Source organism: Globicephala melas, chromosome 17 (assembly GCF_963455315.2).
Source record: "Globicephala melas chromosome 17, mGloMel1.2, whole genome shotgun sequence".
Taxonomy (NCBI): domain Eukaryota; kingdom Metazoa; phylum Chordata; class Mammalia; order Artiodactyla; family Delphinidae; genus Globicephala; species Globicephala melas.
The window spans coordinates 70,803,930-70,830,887 of record NC_083330.1 but is presented as its reverse complement, the minus strand read 5'-3'; the positions used below and the strand labels follow the sequence as shown (position 1 = coordinate 70,830,887).

General features: G+C 36.2%; 1 protein-coding gene across 3 annotated transcripts in view; it reads right to left on the bottom strand.

Annotated features, from left to right (window-relative positions):
• The window catches only part of EFR3A (EFR3 homolog A), a 171,663-nt gene that overhangs the window by 123,286 nt on the left and 21,419 nt on the right, over positions 1-26,958 (bottom strand). For 2 of the 3 annotated variants that reach the window (XR_009559519.2, XM_030875824.2), the window contains exons 2-6: positions 13,818-13,894; positions 11,484-11,611; positions 10,095-10,245; positions 5,359-5,480; positions 373-522 (exon numbers count right to left, since the gene is read on the bottom strand). Coding sequence is in view for 2 of the 3 variants with exons in the window: in XM_030875824.2 (XP_030731684.1) it covers positions 373-522; positions 5,359-5,480; positions 10,095-10,245; positions 11,484-11,611; positions 13,818-13,894 (628 nt within the window). In the remaining variant the exon portion in view is untranslated. Of the gene's footprint in view, positions 1-372; positions 523-5,358; positions 5,481-10,094; positions 10,246-11,483; positions 11,612-13,746; positions 13,895-26,958 lie in introns of all 3 variants that reach the window. The other variant, XM_060287200.1, reaches the window with a different exon arrangement.

Sequence of the window (26,958 nt, the reverse complement as noted above, 5' to 3'; positions counted from 1 at the left end):
CGAAAAAGCATGCTGGATCTCTAAAGAATAACAGAAGTTCAGTTTATAATCTCTATTTCTTACACTTGGCAGCTTTAAGTAGTATTAATTCAAATAGCAATGTCGATGCCCAATAATAAGCAGAAAGTAAAGTGAAAATTTATTCTAAAAGAAATAAAAGCTTAAGTGTCTGAGTCAAAATCTGTCTGCTCAGTCTAATTTGACGACTGAAGCTGATATTTTTTCAGAAAGGATACATATTTAAACTTGCTCAAGTTTACGGGACTACTATATACATAATACTAAAGACAAACATTCTTACTCTAGCAAGCGAGCACACATACACACATATTAAAGTAACACAGCCCCAGCCCTAACATCTTTATTCAATACCTGTCAACCTCTTCTATCTTTTGCATGTTAAACAGCAGGGATGGAACAATTTTATCCATATGCTGGGGTTCCCAAATGGTAGCCCGAAGTTCATCATTAACTGTTTTGCGAACCACACCTTGAATACCTCTGATTCCAGCAATTCGGATTCTATAAAAAAGAAGAAAAAAAACTGAGTCATGAAAAAAAGCTATTTAAACAAGTCTGCTTACTTAACTAAGAGAATGGATGTCAAATAAATAGTTATCTCGAGACAATAAAAATAACATACAATAAGTCTAAGAAATAAAAATCTCAAAAATCTAAGATGGACAGAGATATGGCAGTTCCAAAAGAGGCTTACTTTTTTTTTTTAATAAATAAATTTATTTATTTATTTATTTTTGGCTGCGTTGGGTCTTCATTGCTATATGCAGGCTTTCTCTAGTTGTGGTGAGCGGGGGCTACTCTTCATTGCGGTGCGCGGGCTTCTCATTGCGGTGGCTTCTCTTACTGTGGAGCACATGCCCTAGGTGCATGGGCTCAGTACTTGTGGCTTGCACGCTCTAGAGCGCAGGCTCAGCACTTGTGGCTTAGTTGCTCCGCAGCATGTGGGATCTTCCCGGACCAGGGCTCAAACCTGTGTCCCCTGCATTGGCAGGCGGATTCTTAACCACTGTGCCACCAGGGAAGCCCGAGGCTTACTTTTAATACCATCTTTTTACAATCAACATTTAAAGTTAAAAAAGACTTTTATAGACATATTTTGTCTGTATCAGTTTTCAATAAAAAATAATTTAATCAAAGGAATTAGGTTCTCCTACACTCTCTGACATAAATCGTACCAAAGTTTTCTTAGGTCAGTCTCCCAAGGCAATAGAAACAAAACCAAAAATAAACAAATGGGACCTAATCAAACGTATAAGCTTTTGCACAGCAAAGGAAACCATAAACAAAACAAAAAGACAACCTACGGACTGGGAGAAAATATCTGCAAATGATGCAACTAACAAGGGCTTAATTTCCAAAATATTCGAACAGCTCATACAACTCAATAATGAAAAAACAACCCAATCAAAAAACGGGCAGAAGACCTAAACAGACATTTCTCCAAAGAAGACATACAGATGGCCAACAGGCACATGAAAAGATGCTCAACATCACTAATTATTAGAGAAACACAAATTACAAGTACAATGAGGTATCACCTCACACCAGTTAGAATGGGCATCATCAAAAAGTCTACAAATAACAAATGGTGGAGAGGCAGTGGAGAAAAGAGAACCCTCCTACACTGTTGGTGGGAATGTAAATTGGTACAGCCACTATGGAGAACAGTATAGGAGCTCCTCAAAAAACTAAAAATAGAGCTGCCTTATAATCCAGCAATCCCACTTCTGGGCATGTGTCTACAGAAGACTATAATTTGAAAAGATATATGCACCCTAATGTTCAATGCAGCACTATTTACAATAGCCAAGACATGGAAACAGCCTAAATGCCCACTGACAGATGAATGGATAAAGAAGATGTGGTATATACATACCATGGAATACTCTACTCAGCCATAAAAAAGAATAAAATAATAGCATTTGCAGCAACATGGACGGACCTAGAGATTATCATACTAAGTGAACTAAGTCAGAAAAAGAAAGACAAATACCATATGATGTCACTTATACGTGGAATCTAAAATACGACACAAATGAACTTATCCACGAAACAGAAACAGACTCACAGATATAGAGAACAGACTTGTGGTTGCCAAGCTGGGTGGGGAGGGATGGATGGGGAGTTTGGGATTAACAGATGCAAACTATTGTATACAGAATGGATAAACAATGTGCTACTGTATAGCACAGGGAACTTTATTCAATATCCTGTGATAAACCATGATGGAAAGGAATATTAAAAAATGTATGTATAACTGAATCACTTGGCTGTACAGTAGAAATTAACACAACATTGTAAATCAACTACACTTCAGTAAAATTTTTTTAAAAATGAAAAAAAAAAAAGGTTTTCCTAAGTGGATGATAATAATTCAAACCAACGTGGACCAGATTCTCTCCCATTTCTTGCCTAGAAGTCTCAGCAGCTGAGTGAGAACAGGATCTCACTGTTCCTGAACACCCTTAATGCATCTGCAGACTTTTCATGCACTTTTCTCCCTGAGAACCTCTCACCTCCCTTAGTCCACCTAGATGGAAGACGAGGCTGGTTCCTTAAAAGGTATGACAAAGGAGAACTATCAAAATGCAGTGCCGATAACCTGAGCCGTATACATATACACATATACATCCGTGTGTCCTGATGTATATACATTACTGTGTGCATATGGGACTTAAAATGTATCCATATTTATCCATACTGTGAGAGAATGCTGCCTTATCCTCCCTTCCCAATTCACAGCCCTCAACTTCCTCAAGCTCTTCCTCATTCTTCTTTAAAAATAAAATCTATCAGTTCAAGGATGAGAAGAAAGGTAACTAGAAAACAGTATATAAAATCTGGGGAAGAACAATCTCGTGAGAAGAGCTAACACGGTAGCCCCTCTGCCCCGAAACACCTTCATTCTGGCCAAATTTGATTGTTATTTACCCTCCTTTTTTGTTACTACCTGAAATAGTCACCATTAGAAGTTTACTCAGCTTACCCAGCACTGTTTCCAAAAGCTGCGAATAGGGTTAGAGAATGGAAGATGTGGGGAAGGGGGTGATACTGCGTAGAAACCCATCGGGAAGTAATGCAGACATTCAGTAGTAGCAGGTGGAGCATGGGATACGGCGGTAACATGACACTGAACAGGTGAGAAAGTGAACTAGGAGACAAATCTTGCCTTTTACAAAGCTGTGTCTTATTCATGCTGCTTTCTACAACAAAAAGAAAGTCTTGAAAATCTCTTCTGCAGCTACCACAAGTGGGCAAGCCTAACATTACTACAAAGGTAGTATTTGCAAGTCAAATATTTTAAGAAAATCTTAACAGTTATCAGCCCCATTTCCTACTGGCCATGCCCCCTAAGTTTTATTTGACAGTGTATTGCTAAAAAGAGGGATTTATAATAATTATCTAAGTTAGAACCTAAGAAGGAATATAAATAGTCCTGAAGAAAACCAAAAGGGCTTTTACTAAAAACGAAACCGAAAAAAAAAATCAAGCCCTCTAAGTATCTTAAAGCATTTTAGTTTACTCATTTGTTTCACAGTGATTCAAATGAAGTGTTATTTTGGAATATCAAATGTTATATAATAAAGAATTAAGACAAAGTACCACCTTTCATTTGTGTACAGAAAATTTCAAGTTTCTTTTTTGTATGTTGAAAAATGTTACAAAAATACGTGTTCAAAAGACAAGATTTTTCACTAGGGGGCGCTAAAACCTAAAAATCAGATACCTATGTAAAAGTTTTGAATTTTTAAAATGCATCCTTTCATAGGTACTATAACATCATAAACACTTTTCACCTACATTGGTTTATATGTGAAATTCACCACCTCAACAAAAAATTGGGAAATGCCTACGTGAACAAACTAAACAAACAAAAAAAACCCCCCTATCTTCTGGATTATTTTCTGTATTTTAAAAGAAAACAAAATTGTTACAACTTTGAACAAAACGTGCCATTTTATTTAGCTAATTTTTATACCCTTTTGACCCATTAACAAGTTAATACCAGCTTCTGAGAACAGGGAACAGTTTTATAAAACATTTTTTGAATATCCTTTAGGGAGAAAAAGAGACTTTAGCAGTGATTGGGAGAAACAGGAAATTTATTATTATAAGATAGTTATAGTTATCTCTATTTTTCTATAAGGCTTTACACCCGTAATAAAGGAATAACATCAGGATCCTAAATGGCCTATAGTATACCAAGCAAAAATTATACTAACAGCATCTCAGACAGAAATAATTCTTATATCTGAAAACTATTAAATTACCGCTCAGCTTTCTTTCTCCAAGTTAAGTAACTTTTACACTTGTTTTTGTTTGTGTAAAGCAACACTGTAGCTTGCATACTTAAAGCTAACTAGTTACCTTTCTGTATATTCCTTTATTTTAAAAGAAAAGTAAAAATCACAAAGCATGCTCAATCTTGACTATCGACTGCTCATGACAACACTCTGAATTTGGGTTAGTTTCTTTCTTTTTAGGTGTATTATGGTAAAGCTCAAACTACATTTACCAGGGTCATTTTGAATTTAATTTTTAACTTTCATATACATGTCAATCTATCGATTGTGTTTGCAGATAAGTATTTGATTCTAGATTATTACTAGGATGTATCTAGAAGAAATGTTTAAAAATGCCCAAATCAGTTGTCATGACAACCTCAGTCAGACAATGATCCCGTAACATACAGTCATTCATTCATTCAATTTATGTATGTATTCATTCAAAAAGTGCTTATTGAGAGCCGGTAATGTGCTCAGCAATATTCAAAGTACTAGTGATACAGCAGTCCTCAAAACAAAACCCTTGCCCTCCTGGAGTTCATCTTCCATAGAGGAGAGACAACAGACAAGATATGAGAAGATAAAGCTTAACTGGGAGGGTTGATATTAATAAATAAAAGGTGGCTGAGGGAGGATTCTCATGATAAGGTGACATCTGAGCAGAAATCTGAACAAAGTGAGGTAAGGCCGAAAGACCACTCCGTCCAAAGGCCCTGGGGAGAAGTGTGCCTCGTGTATTCAAGCAAGCGAGGAGATACATGTACTAGATCAGAGTGAAAGGAAGAAGAAATGACAGGATCTAACACTGGGGTATGGTGAGCATTAAAGCGCATTCTGGGTTACAGTAAAGACTCTGCATTTTATTCTGACCGAGTTAGGAAACCACTCTCAATTTTGCTGCTCTAGTCAGTTCTTCTAACAGCAATGAAATTTGTACCTCAGGAATAAAGCATATATATTCCCATCTCCTTTGGTGATCATTATGTAATATATAAACACAATATTCATCAATAAATAACTCCAAGACTATAAACCATAAAACAATACATACTCTGTTCGTGTTTCTGGATCACTATCACAGGAGTGACACATGGCACTGAAGCGAGATACAAAAAAATCATAACGTCTATGATAGGACGGTGTGTCTTCTTCAATATTTGCAAATTTGACAAACTAAAAAAATAATAAGATGTATTATCACCTTTTTGACAGTGTGGAACAAACACATTTACTTTCATTCATTATTTGTTACATCGACAAGAAATATCCAAGTAAAAAGCAAACGAAATATGAAATATCATAAATGCCACATATATACGAAAGGAAGTTTTTGATAATGAACTTTACCTAATCAAGAATATAGCGTTATGAACATCAAATATAACTTTGTGATGCAGTCTCTTTTGAGTGAGCCCACTCTCCCAAGAGCTCTCATTCTAAAGCCCTTCTGCATTTCCTGGATGCTGACGGTGTTTCCATGACAACCTCAGTCAGGCCCAAACCTTCAGGGAATTTTATTTCTTAAATCTCGGGTAGGAAATCTTGACAGTTGTTACATAACACATGAATGAATAATATTTATACAAATCAGACGGGACAAGAAAAAAGGGCCCTAAACTGAAGAGAACCAACTCAATATAGAAGAAGAAATACTGAGATGGTAAAATTTATTCTACCTCTTTTCTAAAGATTAAAAAAAGAGAGAGATCCATATGTTTAGGAAATCTTACATATCCTACATGAGTCACAGGCCTAGCCATATGATTCCTTAATATGTACTCTTCTTTTCTTATTTGCTTTCTCATTTATTCAGTAATTTATTACTTCTAAAATAGCCTAAAGCTGTCCTGGAAACAAAACTAAAGTAAGCATAGAATAAATTTGAAAAAATAAAATTATGATACTAAAAGTATTTTAAATTAATTCAGCCAGAGCCAAGTCATCTGTTTTAAATTATAATTTCATGATTCATATTATCTAGAAAAAGACCACAAATACCACACCTGGTAGAGATGAAACTGACATTCATTACCTACTCTGTACCATATTCTGTACTAGGTGTTTTCACGTGAGTTCTTATTTAATCATTCCTACAATCCTGTAAAGAATGTGTCATCATCCCCATTTTACAGACAGGAACACTGAAATTCAGAAGTTAAATTGCCTGCCCAAAATGACACTGTGAGTAAATGGTGAAACTGGCATTACAGTTCAGGGGTTTGATTCCAATTTTCAAGATTCCATACTACACACTGACCATATGAAGAGTTTCAGAAAATATTAAGCCAAATATTTGTATTTTTCATAAATAGAAACTTTGAATGACACCAGGAAATGCTCAAAAAACGTGAATGATAAAAACACATACAAGTGTATATACAATATGTTCCCCATTTTCTAAAATATATTTTAAAAAGAAATTAAAATAGTAAAGGACTACTTCTGGATACTGAAATTACAGGTATCTTTAACTTGTTTACTCTTTCAGATTTTCTTGCATTTTCCAAACTTGCTACCAAAAATCACATATTAAATTAGAAAAAAATTAATCAGAAATTTTAAAATTTGGCCATTAAAATGTTAAATTGTTCTAGAAATTTTTTAGGAGAAACTTTATTCTCTTTTCACTTACTGAAAGTCACAAATACTCAAGTACAATCTGAGTGATCATTTACAGAAGCGTCTCCTATCACCCTTTGGCATAAAGAACAGAATAAAACATGTGCGGCTATGTTCCAGGGAAGTGCATAAAATATTATCTTCCTTCCCAATTTTATGGAAAAGCTCTTCTAATTCCTGTAACTCTGGGAGCTCTCTAACAAATTCTAAACCTATACACCCTGTGCTAAGAAAAATCAATAAAAAGAAAGGTATTATCATTATAGACTTCTTATCATACGTAGGAGTGGGAAAAAATGAGACAGTATGGCGCAGAGATTAGGAATGGATTCTGTTAGAGGGCTCTGGATTTGGATCCTGGATTTACTAACAAAATATGTGACCCGTGAAATGGAATATTTAACTTACAGGGCTGTTGAGAAGTTCAAATGAGAACCAAACAAAAGTTAGCACAAGGCCTTGCTACTTTCTCCCCCTCTGAGCTCAGTGCTCTGTGATGACCCAGATAGGTGTGGGAGTGGGAGGGAGGTCCAAGAGGGAGGGGATATATGTATACATATAGCTGATTCACTTCGTCGTACAGCAGAAACTGACACAACATTGTAGAGCAATTATGCTCCAATAAAAAAAAATTTAAGTGAAGAGCTAGATATGTTTTAAAAGGTACAACAAAAGGCAGCAGCATTGTGATCTTAGATGTAGTTTCTCACAGTAAGCACTATTAAATTTTCGACCCAATAAACTTTGTCGTGGGGACTGTCCTGTGCATTACGTATAGCATGTTTAGCAGCACGCCCAGCATCCTAGAAGGCACTAGCACTCCCCCAACCCCAGGTGTGAAAAATCAAAAACGTCTCCAGACACTGCCAAACGTCCAGTGAGGGTTAGTGAGGGGGGAGAACTGTCCCTGGTTGAGAATCACTGCTTTAGTGTAGTGAATGGTTTAAATGACTGGGCCCTATGGACAACTGTCAACAATAGTTAAAGAAAAGGTAAAGATTAGCAATAGGCTTGAGAAAAGTGAGATGCATCAACTGAATACAAGAGGAAGAAAAAAAGGAAAGTAACCTCTGTTTTTCCTAGATTTTAATCCACAAAAATGACAGTGTACTTATATAACACAAGCTTTGGAGTAGGAAAGGCCTAGCACTGAATCCCTGTTATATAACACTATTATTTCACTATGTCTTTGGACATGTTATTTAGCTTCAATTCCTCATCTGTAAAATGGGAATAATACTTCTAAGCTTGAAGGTTTTTTGTGAGAATTAAATGACATAATGTATATGAAGTATCTAACATATACTATATTATTTCTTTTAAAAAACATGAACCAATGTTGCAGAGTGTTAACATTTATTGCTATTATGTATTATCATTTATAACAATAATTATGTATTATCATTTATTGATATATTAACTACTTAACAATTTTCTTGCCTGAATCTGTGTTTATGCGGGTATGCTATATTATTCTCTATACTTTTCTATATTTGAAATAGCTCACAATTTTAAAAAAGGGTAAAAACACAAAGTACCTAGCACAATTTCTAAAACAAAGGAGAACCTGAATAAATCCTGTACTGTTATACTCAGTCAGCATCAGCACAAAGTGGCAAATGTCAACAAATTAAAATAAAATGTACAAAGACCACTAATAAATACAAAGCGACTAAATCAGTACCAGTCACGTTTGACAGCTTAGCACCACTAAGGAATTAAAATCAGACTTCCAGGGAATACTATATAAATAATGCTGGCCAAGATAATACAGCATTTCATTTAATACAATTCATTCAAGTCAAAGTAGGTAACTGGAGAATTTTGTCTTTTTCCCAAATGAGTCATTAAAGGAATTCTAATGGCATTGCTGGCTTGAAGTAAAGAAATGTCTGGAGATTTACACTGAAACTCCTTCCCCCACAACCATTAAAAATTAAAACACTTCCCCTAATATATAGGATGGATAAACAACAAGGTCCTACTGTATAGCACAGGGAACTATATTCAATATCCTGTGATAAACCGTAATGGAAAAGAATATGAAAAGGTATATTTATATATATATGTATCTATAACTCAGTCCTTTGCTGTACAGCAGAAATTAACACAACATTGTAAATCAACTATACTTCAATAAAATTTTTTAAAAAATTTCCCCTGAACTTTCCTCACCTAAATGTAAAGGAAATAGGAGAAGCATAAGCAGCTATGTTGCCAGAAATGGAGCCTGTCACACCACCTAACTGCACTTGGAAATAGCCAATATTTTCCCTCTGAAACAAATGGACAAAATCATATTAAGGGCTTTTTAATGAGGATTTTATTTACATACTCTTGCTTCAAAAAAAGAAAAACATTATATTACTACCAACAATAACTAACAGTGCCAAACACTGCTCTAAGAACTTTATTTGTATTAACTCATATCACACAACAGGAGTACCAAGATCGGTACTATTATTATCTTCATTTCACAGATGAAAAACTAAGGCAAGGAGAGGTTAAATAACTTGCCCAAGATACCCAGCTAGAAAGTGTCACAGGCATAATTCAAAGAAAGGCAGTCGAACCCTAGAATCCATGCTGTCAGTCACCCCCTACACTTCCTAACCACAAAACAGTTATCTATAAACAATAGCAGGTAGTATATGACTCTGTTATTTGTTGATAAAAATCTGGATGGGAACATATAGATTGGTTGAATGCCTGAAAGCTTCCTCAGAGATGAAGTTGGAACTGAAAGACTGAAGGTTATACAATGAAACTAAAGACAAGAGGAGAAAGGTTATCACTGTATTTTATTTTCTTTGTTAGATATGCCTTCCCCAACCCCACACATGTTTAACGAACTATGGTTCCGGATAAAAGAAAATGAGTGCTGTTAGCAGAAATAGTTCAGAAGTAGTATAAGAAGGCCTGGGGGAAAAGAAAAGCCTTCCATTTATGGCCAACTGAGTTTCTGTTGTTCCTTATGATTGGTTAACATCCCAGATTTCAAAAGCAGCGACAATAAAAACTAGAGACAAAATGTTCTAATCATCTACCACTGTACTGGTTGTCCAAATGCCCTGACCAGAACATCTGCTTCTTCCAGATAGACACTCTAAAAAGAGTTAATCCAAGTTATGCTAATTAAACTTAAAATGAGAGAATAGTTTTACTCACAGAATTTGTTCCAAGAACTTGAAGCTTTGGTTCCCCTGATTCCAGCAGCTTTGCTACCATATGAAGAAAGCTCTCTACAAATGGCTTGATGCTTTGAGAATGGCAGGCCATAAGAAGTTGGTCCAATGCCTCCATAGCAATTAAAACATACCTAAATATAAGAGAAAAATAATGTCAGCACATCTCTAGCTCTCTTAATTCTCCTAATCACTTTCATAGGGATAATTAAAATAAGTTTACTTAAATGCACAGAGCACAGAAAGGCAAATTTAGCAGCTTCTAAGTGAGATCCTAATCTTCACACAACACAAATGATCTTGAGATTATAAAATAATCCTCATGTGGAAGTATACAGAAACTATACTGTACTATCCCATTTTCTCCTGCTCACCAAAAACTCTCCCAGAGCTTCTTTAACATTACCTTCATGTGAATTTTTTTGTAAACACAAATATTCTCCATTTTCCAGGCTTTTAACCACATTTCTTTGCATCCAACCCAAAAGTTATTATAAGAAATGTGCCTAAATTTCTAACACAATCTATTTGTATTTGTAAATATGAGTATATAAAACAGTATCAGCAATATTATAAGGAAAGGTATCATACATTTTACCATATAATTCATCAGATTTTAAAGCTTGTACTAAAAATTAAAATTCAGACTTCAGATAACTTTGCTTGAACAGTCAACTATAAAAACTACTTGTATCAAGACTCACATTTGTATCAAATGCTCTAAATGGTAACAATGCAGAAGTAGAGAAAGCCAGTATAGCACTTGGAGAAAGGAATACTCTAAGAAACTAGTATCATAAAATGACAATATGGAAAAGTATTTATAAACCAAATTGCAAAGTTACTGCTGTTCAAGCACAGAGAATGGATTAAGATGGCAGACTTTTATTTATAGGTAGATGTATAGCTAGCACAGGTCAAATCAGCATGCTTACATATTCTGAACCTTAAGCCTAACATAGCTCTCTTTTATTGCTCCTCTGATAGGTAAAACTGGAGCTGTGATAAAAATCCGTTCGTTAACAGAATTTCTGATAGTTTTCAATTTTGAGACTGATTTTTAAATTACAGTACTGTGCTGACAGACTAAGGGAATCAATTTCTACTACTTCCATTAGGGAAGTCTTAAAAATTAATGGATACTTAAACAACTCTGTTAAGTAACATGAGTTTATTCTTAAACCTGACCACCAGGAAAGTAATAAAAGCTACAGCATCTATTTGGTATTACACATTTCCTTATATGATATTACAATGTTTTATTCTCCATATGTTATCTTTCCCTGACTAGATGGCAAAATAATTTATAGGATGATTTAACCTAGGAAGAATTTTCCAAAGATACTATATTAGCAGCAATTAGTTTCCTTACCCAGAACGATGTCTGACAACATCCCTGCTCAACCTTTCTGCCAGGTAAGAACCAATTCGATCCAGTTTCTCTGGAGCAGACACAGCATAAAATGTCAATTTCTCCATATCAGCTTTAACAAGGCCATCCTAAAAATAAAAATAAAAAAAAGTGAAATAGGTTATATTTATATTTTCATGCTTATTTTTTGTATTTCTAAGTGTTGCCTGCTTCACATTTCCCCTTTTTGGATTGGTAATTAATCCATATTTATGCTGAACCTTCCTGGATATAGCCTCTTAAGAGCTAATCACCATTCTGGATATGTAGAATTTTCAAAAAGTTAAATAAATGCCCCATTTAGGAAAAGCATTTAAATATGCTTTCACAAGCAATGGATTATTCTAACACCTTCCTTTACAGAAAAATAGCTCAACTAACTGCATATAGTATGTAAGGAATAGAATATGTTTTATTCTATATAAGAATATAAGAAAAGGTTTGGTTATTTGTTCCCCTCATTAGAGCACTCTTTGAAGGCAGAGACTATGACATGTCGACCTCTGCCCTCTCGGTATCTACTGTTGGACGTGTTTTGGATATACCACAAGATTTGTTCGTTTAATAAATTAAAAATAAGAAATGTAGTCAATTGGGTTTATGGCTGCCATATGTATGCAAGGTTCATATAAATCTTTCCTTTTCCTTAAACCTTATTTTACAGATTGCTATTTAAGTAAATCTTATCTAAATACTTGGCAAAAATAAAGATTCTTTCTGTAACCATTCTCTAATTTACCTGCCACCACTCCCATGATCAAAAGTGTTCAAAGCTCCCTCACTGCCTGTAAGTTACAGGGGATAAAGCAGGTGCCTTGTCTGTCATTCACATTCCTCCCTAATCTGCGCTCCACCTATCTTCAGTAATCGTATGTTCCAGATTCCTTAAGGAAATGATCTGAATATTCAGTCTATTAAATGATACTTCTGAAACTTCCAATCGGGAATTGTGTACAATTATCACTCATTACACTTCAATTAGGCTATAGGCACCTTCATTTGAAGGCTCTTGTTCGCAAAGGTATCTCTTACTTTACCATGATTCTTCTCTTGCCGGCAACAAAGAGACTAATCTCTGCTTCTCCAGATGGTGTACATCCTTCAGAGTTCAGCAAATTACATTTCTTCTGAGAATGCTTCACAGAGATTGCCAACCCATGTGATACCTCCCTGATATAAAGGCAGAAACTTTACCACCTGTTTTACTTAACATTTTTCTTACTGATTTATGCATTGTGATTTAATATTTAGTATGCTTTCGCTTTATAGCAGTCAAATGGATGGAAAGCTTCTTAAAGGCAGGTACCATATCTTACAGTTATTTATATGCCATAAATTATCCAGGATATCTCGCAGCCAAAATATTTAATTGATAGGCCTCCTACAAATTGCTGAATATTTAAATCAGATTTGATTAAAAATGAGGTGTATCTCATAAATTAATATCAAGATAACCAAAAGGTTTCTAGGGTTGGCTACATTTTAAAATAAAGCAACTTCTGGAAGTCAAACCCATGTAACACTTTTTTGTCCCTATCCAGTTAACACTAGACTAAAGGAGTCTTGGAAAATTTAAGATAGTGTCAAACAAAATCAATCAAAGACAACTGCTTTGAAACCAGTCGTCTTCCACAATAAAGTAACTTTTATAAAAAATTAAAAAGCACTTAAGTAAAAAGAGAACAAACTCTGCCTGGAATATTCTCCCTTTACTTCTCAATTCTCTTCTGAAAATTGTGTGGCCAACCGTATTTATTCTTTGGATCTTAGCCTAGATTTCATTTCCTTCAGGTCTTTCTTCTCCCAAGCCCAGATTAGATATCATTCCTACCTACTCCAGCAGTACCCTGTACTTATTTCTCTATCACAACATATTCTTTCACACAATATTGTAATTGCCAATTTACTTGTCTAGGAGCTTGGCGAGAGCAGAAGACCAAGTCTGTATTCACAGTTGTGTTCTTTTGGCATTTCATACAAATGATCTGACACTAGTTCATAAATTTTTGGTAAGTGAGTATTACTTGAATTTAGGAACTATACAGACTAAAGAACATCATCCGTCCATCATTCTGAATTTATGCTTTAATCTAAGAAAAGAATCTGAAAGTCAGACAAGCAAGCATGGATCATTTAAAGGTTAAAAAAAAACAGAGTAGTATAAAAATAGTAGTGTACATAATGAGATTTGGGAGTAAAAGTAGAGAAATGAAATTAGGGAAACCTTTAGGGAGGTCAGCAGGGGGGAAGGATGGGTCAGCAAAGAGAAGGATCAGTAGATGTAGATCAAATTACTTTTGGATCTTCAGGGAATATGTTGTCCACCAGGCGTTTGTAGCGAGGACGCAAAGCTGAACAGCAGCAACACACTCCTGTTCAAAAAGAATAAAATCACAAAGTACAGAGATTAATCGTATTGTAAACTGACCTAGAAATTCAAGTTTCTGAATATTTATGGGTTATTTAAAATAAAGGGGGAAAGTTCAAACAGCCAGAAATAGAAAAAGGCATGCAAATTCAATTATTACTTAAGAAGTGAAAAAGTTAAATTTCTCCTCCCCTCCCCAAAGACACCAGGTCAAAATGAACATGCTAATTAATTACTCCAAAGTTTCAAACCAAACTGTTCAAAATGTTTTGGGGCATGTGTGTGTGTACACACATGCATGCACATTCACATAAAACCTGCCCAATTCATCCTATAAAGCATATACACAACTGGTACCCCACCTTGCCTCCCTTCTGGTCTCATTTCCTACTACTCTCTGCAGCCCCTACCCCTACCTCCACCTCTCTCACCCCCACTTTTCCTGCCCAGCCCCATCCACTCAGCTCCAGCTACAATGGTCTTAAAATGGCAGTTCGCTCCTAGTGTAGCTGGTGAAAACAGTTAACACCTGTATCTATATGATGCATCATACAAAGGAACCACAAGAGTGAGGGAGAATCAACATCAAGGGAAAGTCCAGGAATTTCAAAAAATGCTCAAAGGCTGCTCTATACATTTTCAGTTGCTGGCATCTTGGAAAGGGTCAAGGATTTGGATTAGAAGACCTGGGTTCATTCCAATTGTTTCACTTGAATGGCTACATGACCTTGGGTAAGGCACATCAACTCTCTAGAAAGAACTATGTAAGTAGGAGGGATCCATTTTCTTGTCCTACAAACTAATAACTTAATGGGAATGTTGGTCTTGAGTCATTATAAAATTCTTCCCATGATTTATGAAACTGGAGTATGTGTGTCTGTGTGTAAGTGTGCACTTGTATGTATTTAGAAACCAAAATATGGTATGAGAGAACACTTAAGCTAGAAGTTAAGAGAACGCAGACTTAAGCAGACTTCTATTATCTTATTGAGTAATGTTATTCAACAGACAACTTCTCCAGACCTCACTCTGCTCATGAAGTATACATGACTCATGCATGCAGTCATATACCACGTCAAGTTAAGTGCCCAACAGGCCAAAACATATAAGACTGAGTCCAGATTTGTCATAGAATGGAGCCATTACATTGATAAAAACAAGACAGAATTAAGACAAGTACAGCATCTTTAGTTATCATAAAGCAGTGTGCATACATTATTTAACATTTCCAGCAAATCTGTTAGGTATTTTATCACTACTACTTTACAAGAGTGGAAACTGTAGCAGAACTGACCAAGTAACTTACTCAACAGCAATGGCTGGGTGAGAATCCAATGTCTAACTCTGAAACCTCATGCTCTTTCCACAAACCCAGAGATATTGGTGGTCAAATCAATCAACATCCAAATATTTCATCTGCACCTGCTATGTCCCTAGCCACCATCAGTGGCTAGATGCCACAGATACAAGAAAGTATAAGAGACAAGATCCGTGCCCTTGAGAAGTTCATAAACTTGTTATTAAAAAAAATAGTGAATAATTCAGCAATATATACATAGGCACTACATGCTGATAATGTAAAATGTTATACATTGTTCAGGATGTTTTCTACTTTAATAGAAAAAATTCCAAAGAGTCCATTAGGGAATTTTTTTCAGACTAACACCAAAATACCTGAACTCTTTTTAAAGTTCAAAAGCAAAACACAGGCTAGATTACTAGAAAGAAAAACAAGGGTAAAAGCCAAGTAAGCAAAAGTCATATCTCTGTGTCAACTATACCTAATATAAAAATACTTCAGATGAATATTAATACACTGAAATAAATTAAAATCAAATATGTATCAAGTGATTAACTTATATAGGGCACTGAGCTAGGAACTGCAATGATGAAAGAAGCTTATAACCTGGTAAGAAGATTAGTATGAATACTCTGCTATCACTAACACAAGGCCAAATATAGTAAATTCAAATTGCTATTATGGCAAAGAGAGAATGGAACTGAAAAACAAGTCCCAAAGCTTCAAGTTTCCTGTCAGAATGGTAAATTATGTAATTTTCAATAGGTAAGAAAGAATTCTTAATAAGGTATTATGTCTCACATTGATACTTTCTGATATTATACACTGCTTTTAGTTTAAAGAGGCTTCCAAAAACTGGGGACTTGAAATACACATAATATCCAGTTCCCACTTTCAGGAAGCTTAGGTGTACTGGAAGAGACAGATGAGTAAAAAGACATAGGTAGCATGGGGTTAAAGGGCAGGGGCTCCGGGGTCACACAGACCGTGGTGAACCCAAGGTCTCTCACTGTCCACCTAGGAAGGCACGTTACCTTCTCTTATTTTACCTACATTTCCTTATCAGTTAAATGGGTGTAATAACGCCTTCTTCATATTTATTGGGAAAATGAAATAAAACTATATGTAAAGTTCTTATTAAGGGTGTAATACACAGTAAGCATTCAATAAAATGGTAGTTATTACTAGTAACGCTGTAAGTACTTATAATCGGGGTAAGCAGAGGTGCTTGAGGGCCCTTGAGATAGTATTGCCAACAACGTGACAACCTTTGCTGAGAATTAATCATCTAAAACTCCAACAAATTTTACATGTGGTTCACAACAAGCCTTCAATAACAAGAGGAGAACCAGTGGGGTAACTGCTGTTTTCTGAATGTGATGTGTGCAGCACTACACTAAGTACTTTACAGCATCATTCATGTACTCCTACGGCAGCTCTCTGAGGTGCTATTTTCACCTTTGTGTGATAAACGAGAAAACAGAGGCTAAGGGAGGCCCATTTGTCCCATATCATACAGCCGGTAAGGAGAGGAGCTGAGATTCCAAGCAGATCTGATGACTTTAAAGGGTAACTGCCACTCTGAATTCAAGTACCAGACAATTTCTAAATTACTTTAAACATTTTAGCTCTCCACAAACCACTATCCATGAACATGACTGCAGGAATGAGTCTGGCTAACAGATGAGGAATGCACTGCCATGGAGGGAAATAAACAATCACAGTGAGCTTCTCCAGGAGGTTCAAAATGAAACAAAACAAAAACAACTTCTTGACCACTTACTATGCATGAAAACTTACCAACTATAGAGAAGACAGATGAAACTAGATTTGAAAGCTTCAATTTACTCAGGTTTCTATAAAATGATAACATACTGAAGGTAATACAAGGTGAAAGTGAGTGGTAACAGTAATCACAAAAGAACTCTATTTTAAATAAGACAATTCTGTACTTATAAACACCACAAGAACAAGTAAAATAAAATCATTGGACCTACTGAGGCACAGAAATGTGGGTGACTCCCTTGCTGAAGTCAGTTCATAAGGCTTTTCGAGTTCAGCTGCAGGTACCTGAACATAGTCCTTCATGTTGTAGGAGACGATTTTCTAGCTGATCTTCCTGCTTAGATCCTTTTACCTACTGTGCAGGAAGCGCCTAGTTCACTTTACTTGTAATTAATTAGCAGAAGGTTCTAATACACTGTAACTTAGCTAACGTGTTGACATCAAATATAAAGCTATGGAGAACTTGATAATATCCCTATCAAATTCTGCTGACAAGGCCAAACAGCTTAAACAAGATACTATTAAAGTATTGTATTGCTAGTTTACTAAATATAGATTTTCATATAGTTTGAATAAGAAAATAAACTTATATGGTTTTCTTAAAGCATTCCTTTAATTCCTCCTCATCCTAGCTTCTGATCCCTTCCAACAAACTCCTCAGTTTTCTGCTTCCCAACCTCATCTTGTCCAAAGGAAAAAGGGGCTAAGCATATCACAAGAAAGCCTCAAGCAACTGGCAGGTCTAAGCAATACGAATTCTTCCTTTAAATTTAATTCTAACACATAAAGGACAAGGTAATTCACCATTCTCCTCCTGCAGCATATGGAATTTAGAACCCTACGTATGATATAGCAGGAGGAGAAACAGGAAGTCTCAAGTAGGTAAGTGAACTATGGGAAAATGGAACTGGGGCATAGCTGGAAAGAAAAATTATGACCCAAAAAAAAGTGCCAAGCTGCATATTACAGTGGTGTGCACACAGGCTCATGGGGCAACCTGTTCAATAATGCTCTCTGAGCCTTAGTGAGGAAACAGAAAAATCCTACCCATCTCTCAGGGTTAGGAGTACTAAATCAATATAAAAAATTGCCTGGAATATAGAAGCCACTTTAAAAACATTATATATATATATATATATATATATATATATATATAAAACCTTTTGGAAATTTTTTTTTTTTTGGTAAATTCTGCTCTCCTAAATTAACCATTTCTTCTTTAAAGACACCCAAGACACCATGTGGATTCACCAGCATCTCCTAGTCCTCGCCTCAGGCAGGAGTGAAATGTATCGACCTCTATCGTCCTCCTTCTTTCATGGTGAGGTGTCAGAAATAATTTCCAACCCGTCCTGATCCAACAGGCATTCACAGAAGGACTTGAGTAGCTGCACAGAAAACCTCATGGCTGAGCTGACAGAAGCCATGGATCGGGGACATGGGCATACAGGGATGCTGGGAGAATTCTGCTTAATGGGGCCAATAATCTAAGTGGTTGGTCCACCGGTGAGGACTCCTAGTTTGTGATGACATTTGCTTTCCTATGCAGCTTTGTAAGTCTGGGAGTTTGGATAATTAATTAAGACCCCTTTTAAAATAAGTTACTTATGCTTTCAACTAACTATATTACCAATGATAATTTAAATCTAACTGGAAATAGTAATATCTCCAGTATTAAATTATTAATAATTACACTATTAAAAAAATAATAATTACAATATTAATGTCTATTATTAAACACCATCATGGCACTGTGTACTTGGGAAAAAGCTATCCTCTAAAACAAAAATAATGAAGTTGAAGAATGTTTAGATCTTATGATGGGAACCAACTGTATGATTTTGAATTAGGTTTGTCTCATGATCTATTAAAGGAGAAATTAACAGTATCTATAACTTCTACAAAACAATTATATTATCTCTGTTAATTCTAACATGTAATGCATTAGGAATTCTCTGGCATATTTAGGGCTTACTAAGTGTCATACTTTCCAATGGGAATGGCTACGATTACTGGATTTTGGTCTTTATGATATTTCTATCATTGTATCTATAACAAATTATTGTACTTATTTATACACATGTCTGTCTTTCCCCCCTGAAGATGAGTCACTCCAACATAAAGCCCATATGGTTTGTTCATTGTTGTGCGTGTCTGGAATATAGCAGACATTCACAAAAAATGTTCCTTCACTAAATGAATTTGGACCCAAAGTTCACTGGTAAACAAAATGAATTTAATATCTGTTGATATGTGCTATAAAAATCAAAATGATAAAGTACACTGTCCACCACAAAATACTAAATAAATGCCAGAACAATGTAATTTCTCCAGCGAACAGCTGACAGTGTCAAATGAATCACTCTAAACAATTCATGCTTTATTTTTAGGCCTAGTGGAAGCTATCAGTAATCAAGGTGAAAAGAGACAGCGTGTTTTTCTATTAGAAGATTTAAAAAATTCACTACTTCAAGACCTCGAGCTCTATGGTATCCAAAGCCCTTTAAAAGAGTCTGCATCAGGGCTTCCCTAGTGGTGCAGTGGTTGAGGGTCCGCCTGCCAATGCAGGGGACACGGGTTCATGCCCCGTTCCAGGAAGATCCCACGTGCCGTGGAGCGGCTGGGCCCGTGAGCCATGGCCGCTGAGCCTGCGCGTCCGGAGCCTGTGCTCCGCAACGGGAGAGGCCACAACAGTGAGAGGCCCGCGTACCACAAAAAAAAAAAGAGTCTGCGTCACATATATTCTCTTCAAGGTTAAAATTAAAAGTCAAGTTATTCATTCAGTTAGTGTCAGAACAAGACATTCACTTCATACAATTAAAAGATTTAGTAATATTACAGTCCCACTCACACATATCCCTCCCAAGTACTGAACACTTAATATGCAGATTTACATATACCATACACACACATATAGACACCATATATAAAGCCTGTAATACGGGTGTTATTCCTGCACTTCAACACATGCACAAGGTACTGTGTTAAGAGCCACAGAGGATCAATAAGGTAACTATCTACTTGAAAAGACAAAGGTTTAAAAATTGAAATTTAAAACAAGATTTGGACAACACTGGAGGACAAGGGACATCTAATGTCAAATGGACCACATGGCCATAGGGCCACAGAAGTTGAGAGAAGAGAGAAAGCACTCCCAGGTCAAATGAAGGCAGGTTTTGTGAAGGACATAGGATTTGAGCTGAGGGCTCCCCCTGAAGAACAAGTAGACTGAACTATAAGGATACACTGAAGACAGTGGAGGACAATGACAGGCAGATGGAACAGTGCAAGTTTCACTGTGGAGGACGCTGCATGGAAAACCCAAAAGGCGTTTTCTAATGACCCAGAGCTTAGAAAGGAAGGAACATAGAAGGCGGCACAAAGGAAGCAGCAAAAGGGTTTGGTGACTAATTAGACAGGGGTCAAAGTAAAATGGGAACAAAATAGTCTTATCTTTAGGAAAGTGTTCCTTTTGAAAGGATTCTAATCCATTAGAGGAGTATTTTATTACATGATTCTTTCCGCATGTAATTCTATACGTTCTCTCCTTTCATTCTCAATTTCACTACTTGTTCTTTATTCCCAGGCACATAAACTTCATGGAAAAGAGGACAACAAAGGCAGTAAATGGAATCAAAGTTCCAATTCTTTTTTAAAAGATGGTCTTTCCACTGCATTGCAATACTTGCCTCTACAAAAGGCATAACATGGACAAAACTCTGCACACTTCACAAAACTACTCTGAGGGTTTCCCTGGTGGCGCAGTGGTTGAGAGTCCGCCTGCCGATGCAGGGGACACGGGTTCGTGCCCCAGTCCGGGAAGATCCCACATGCCGCGGAGCGGCTGGGCCCGTGAGCCATGGCCGCTGAGCCTGCGTGTCCGGAGCCTGTGCCCCGCAACAGGAGAGGCCACAACAGTGAGAGGCCCGCGTAACAAAAAAAACAAAACAAAACAAAACAAAACACTACTCTGAGATACTCTCTGTAGAGAAAAAACAGCATTTTGCTGCATCAACTAGTGATCAGTCTGTACTCAACACATTTTTCCCCCACTATCACAATTTTAAAGGAAAAAAATATATTAGGCATTGTCCTACTTACAGTCAATTTACAGATTTATACATAGACTTTACAGTATACTATCATACTTAACTGAAAAAAAATATTACTCAATAGAGTTACACAAGGACAAGAGCAATAAAATACAGAATAATCATGGCTTTTAGAAAATCTAATCCTGCAAGATTGCATTTGAAAACCTTTTGGAATCCTCCTATGAAAAAAAAATACCACAAACATTAAAATAAGGAAATACAATTCTCTATTCATTTCATCTGATGTTGGCTTAGTTTGCAAAACAAATAAGAAAGGATCCACTGTATGACACAGAAACCAGAGCTGCAACAGGAAAACAGGAAAAAAAAAAGTACTCACACCTCTGTCCCCACCACCATTAGGACATAACGTATGGTTCATCCCTACTTCTAAGACCATATGACCAGATGCTGCGTGCCACAGACCTTCTTCAAGTGCACTCAGGGGTGGTCTTGGAAGGGAGTACACAGCGCTCCAGTGTCCCCATCTCCGGAGGTAAGAAATTAGATGAGGCAGAACTGAAAACTGAAATAGTATGTGATTTCCTTTTTTGTTTAATAGATAAAATACTGACTAAAGGTCCTCTATGATAATGTCCGTAGAACTGTTAAGAATTACAAAAGGAATCACATTTTCTCCAGATGTAATTGTTTAAAAAAGCATGTGAACAACAACTTTCCTCTTGAATCCACACCATGGTACTGACTATTATATTGATAATTATTTTGCACAATTAATGTGTTTGGGGGGAAGAGAGAATTATGTAATGGTCAAAGATAAATTTCAGGATTATGATTAAGATAGAGGAAGAAGGGCATAGGGCAAATCAGAGCATGCAAAATTTATAGCGTAACTGAGAAGGTAAAGTACTAAAGCACAAATGCGTTTTAAGAGTCCTATTTAAAACACAGTCTACCAAAAACTCTAGCTGACAAAAAACCCTTTATCTTCAAAAGGAGATTTAACACCCAGCTAGGGAAACAGTTGGCCAAGTAATTGAGGGCTCCGACAGTTTCCATCTCTGTAGTATATTTCAACAAACCAATCTTTGGAGCTTTGTACAAAAACTTACTTTCCACTTCTCAGAGCAAATCTTGGTAAATATGTAATATGACAAAGCTAGCCAAAGAGTACAGGAGTATCCTACATTAAGAAGGAAATGTGTTCTTCAAAGATAAACAAAAACTGAGATCAGGGTATATCTAAATTCCTTTACTATGGAAAAGAACAAAAGAAACTGAACTTACAACTTTCCCTTTAGTTAGAACTTCTTGTAAAGAACCCTTAACATGAACAAATGTTCATGGAACACCATGGAATATTGTTTTTTTATGTGTTCTTGAACATTGTTTTTCTTATATCAATGCCTAGACATAAGCTAATGGCCCAAGAATTCTCTCTCACCCATTTAGAATCCATTTTGAAAGGGCAAAATTTTCTTGAGACAGCCAAAACCTTCTATTGTATAGTTCAAAAATAAGATTAAAATAAGTTAAAAATTCCACATTTAAAAAACACAAAAATTCTCAATAAAAATAAAGGTGCTATTAGTGCTACTTGTTAGAGGACAACAAAACTTCAGGGTCTAGGAATCCTCACATCAGAAATCAAAATACAGAAAGAGCCACTAACATTAACACAGCAAAGACAAACTTAGAGAGCCTCAGAAGGACCTCTATGGATAAGTAAAGGCAAGAACTCCATTTGCAAATCACTGATTCAGATGGTTGTGAGGCCCAGGGATGCTTAGTAATTTAGCATCTCTAGAGTGACTTGAGGATGCTATTAATAATTATGCCAGGACCAGTGATATAAATCTTGGCAGTCACAGGCAACCTAGGACCTAGGATTATCCTTATTCTCTTAGACGGAGTATTGGGACATGTCTAAAGGCATCAAACAAAGTAGACAAGTTTTCAGTTATAGCTACAAAATGAGGAAAAGCAACAACAATCCAGCCAAGGAAGATAAAGAAAAAGGTAAGAAAAAAAAAAAGAAACATAGAACATTGGTTAAAAAAATAATAATAACTTAAGAGTTTACCTGGCTTTAATTTTTCTAGTATATAATAACTACAATCATAATATATCAAATGATGTAATAATTTTTGTTATTAACTGGTAAATTCCCTGCACATCTGTAATTAATGTTCTATCAAATGCCTACTACAGTCAAGGTACGAAGCTAGGGACTGTGATGGGATGTGTGAATAAGTCACAAAACTGGTTCCTAACATGAAGACCTTCAAAATATAACAAAACTGTTTTTTGTTTTTCATTATTTTTTAGATTCCATATATGTGTTAGCATACGGTATCTGTTTTTCTCTTCCTCGGGGCAGGACAGGAATAAAGATGCAGACGTACAAAATGGACTTGAGGACACAGGGATGGGGAAGGGTAAGCTGGGACAAAGTGAGAGAGTGGCATGGACATATACACACTCCCAAATGTAAAATAGATAGCTAGTGGGAAGCAGCCAAATAGCACAGGGAGATCAGCTTGGTGCTTTGTGACCACCTAGAGGGGTGGGATAGGGAGGGTGGGAGGGAGATGGAAGAGGGAGGGGATATGGGGATATGTGTATATGTATAGCTGATTCACTTTGTTATACAGAGGAAACTAACACACCACTGTAAAACAATTATACTCCAATAAGGATGTTAAAAATTTTTTTTAAATATCAAGCAACAACAACAAAAAATACTAACAAAATTGTAAGAAATCAATACTACAGAAAACAAGATGAGTATTCCTTTACTAAAAAGAAAAGGCAGATGCAAACAAAACCATAATGACAAGTAACCAAATTCACCCTCAATCTCCAGGTAGAATTATATATATCGAATTATGCTGATTTTTCTACCACACTCTTAACACAAACGTTATCTCTAGGGAACAGTTAGAACACCCTCAACTTCCTTAACTAAAACAACACTCTCAACTCTTCTGCTTTTATGGTGTGAATGTGTTTATTACTCTCTTTTGTTAAAAGGTTACCTCATAAGAAATCCTACCTAAGTAAACTGTGTTTCCATAGTACAATGCTTTCCTTAGGGTTCTATGAGGCATCTGAAAAAGAGTCTACTGGAATATATGTTTTTAACTGAATACTCCCTGGTCCCAGCCAGGACCTTCTGAGTCAGTCTCTAGAGATGGGATACCAGAACTCCTATTTCTAGAAATAACCCCCGCTTCCTACTATGACCATTCAAGTTCTCAAGAACCACTCCCCTTGCATAATGATTTAAAGAACTACGTATATGATTTTTTCTTATTGTGTACTTGAGGTACGCAGGACATTGTACTTACTACCTAATTTACGCAATGGATAAAAAATTATAATACCGGCGGCATCTTAAGTTCATCTAATACATTATAATAAATGAATCATATAAAGCACCATTTATGAGACCAAATGAATGACAGAGATGATAAATGCTAGGGCATTTGGAAACAACGTCACAGAAAATACTGACCTGATAGAACTTCACTGCCAACAGTGCACTGGTATTCGTGGCTGAGGTCTCTAGAACTTCCCCATCACTGTGAGATGCCACCACCATACCTCCCTGTGGACTAGATTTTCTAAGCAACTTACGTTAAGTGAATACTTGGCAGCCCCATGCTGGAGGTAAATCAGGGCAAGGCACTAAATGGCCTTTAAAATCCTAAATCAAGTACTGGAGCAAAGGAAAACAAATTACCATGGTCAGATGTCGCACATGATTTTCTAAAATATGACCACAGCTTTGAAATTTCCCCTTTTCCTAAAAGACTGCTCTGGTATGCTTCTCTGTATTTCATGCCACTTTATCCTTAAAATGATCAGTCCTTGGAATTTATTTTACATGCAATAGCTAAAAAATGAGCTATATAGTTTGGAAAAATTTTCTATTCTCCCGACCTACCTTTCCTAGAGAAAATTTCTATCATAAGGAGGAAAGGTGACTTATTTTACTGGTGAGTCTGGACAAAGGAACTGAGCGTGCCTTGAAACATAAGCTCCGGATATGTATCCTTAGCACTTATGCAATGCCCAGCGCATAGAGAGAGTGCATATCTGTTTGTTGAATGAATGAACAGTGCACTCTCAAAGGTTTCTCTTTCAAATCTGCATTCTGCAAGTCACTCTTTCTGCCTCTACGTGATCAGTATATTTGGTCCTGGAAGGCTGTCTCTACGTGGCCACTAGGGGGTTACCCAGAAGTCTAACTCAAGAGTGTCCTCCTTGCAGAAGGCTGGTAAGTGCATTTGCTCTGCCAACCTGGAATGTCCCTTAGACACATCGCTAGAAAGTCTAGATTTGGCTGGAAAGTAAGTGGGAAGCCTGATGATAGACAAAAGTCAAACCATATTTTCTGACCCGGCTTTACCAGTAATAAAGCTCATATTTTGACGTGTATCAGTCTGATATTTATATTTCTCTCAATTGGTTCCAAATTCAGAGGGGAACAAGGGTGCAACTGCAACAGTCTTAAAATCAACAGATATATCTAATTGGAAAAAACACATACACAATCACATTAATTCTTTTAGCAAGGTTTTCATGAGACCTGCCATGCCCCAGGCACTAGGCTAAATGCAGGGAAGACAAATACAGGTCGCAGTCCCTGGCCTTCAGGAGCTCATAGTCTGATAAGAGAAGATAATCACATACAAAGAGAATCATAACTCACTATGTGACAACAGCTATGACAGAAGAGACTGCTATAGGAGAACAGTAGTGCAGCCCTAACCTTCCTGCAAGAAGTAATAACTAAACTAAGTCTTGAAGAAGAAGTAGGAATTCAGCAAAGGGGGGAGGACTATCATTCTAGGTGGAGAGAGCCACATGTTAAGAACAAGAGTGTAGTTTTAATTTGCAAACAAACATAAAGTTCTGCAATATGAGAGAAATGGCTAGACAAACTTGTAGGAAGCCGACTTGGAGACCAACTGAACTTAGAAGGTACAAAGAGGGAGGAGTCAAAAGGAACAGACAGGGTAGTTTGGACAAGTGGTTGGATGGTGGTGTCCAATAAGGAACAGAGGAAGACAAATTTGGGGGTAGGAGGAAGTATCAAAAAGAGAATAAATTTTCTTTTGCACAGGTTAAACTTGAGGTTACAAACCTGAAAGTGGGGCATCCTGTAGTAGGCAAGTGATCTAGACTAGAAATATAAATTTAAGAACCAAAAGCATATAAATGATAGCAAAAGCAACTAGTTTGAGTAGCTAAGGTCGACAAAGAAAAATAGGATGTAATTGGGGAGAGAATCCTGGGGAAAGCAAACATTTAAATAATGACTGGCAGAGAAGGAAGTGAAAGGGAAGATATTTAAAGAAATAGGAAGAAAACTACAAAAAGAATAGTGTTAGAGAAAACAAAGGAGAGTTTTCCAAATCCTATACCTTCTATAAAAGTACCAATTACATAGATAAAATAAGAACTCCAAAAATAAATAAATAAGAAAGACTCCAAGAATGAGGAAACAGCAGAAAAAGAAACTAAGAGCATTTTTAAAAACAAGTAAACTGAAAATCTCAGACTTTACAGTAATATAAATTAAAATTTCAAGATATGTTAAATATTTTAACCCAAACTAAATCAAAGCAGTGGCAGTTTCAAAATATCCAGAACGAAAGTCACTGTTTTACAGACTCTACACTTGATGTGGGAAAAAATAAAGAGACTAATCACATAATTTACAATGATTATAGGCTCTTATTAAAAATAAAATGATGGATAATATGAAATATCCCTTAAAAGGATCTAGTAATGTATTTCATTACTATTTTAATCAGTTTTTAGTAAGATACAAGTCTCCTATCTGAAATACAGAACTAGATGATGTTCTATAATTTTTAGTAAATAATGAAGGATAAAATAATTGATTAGAATGAGATA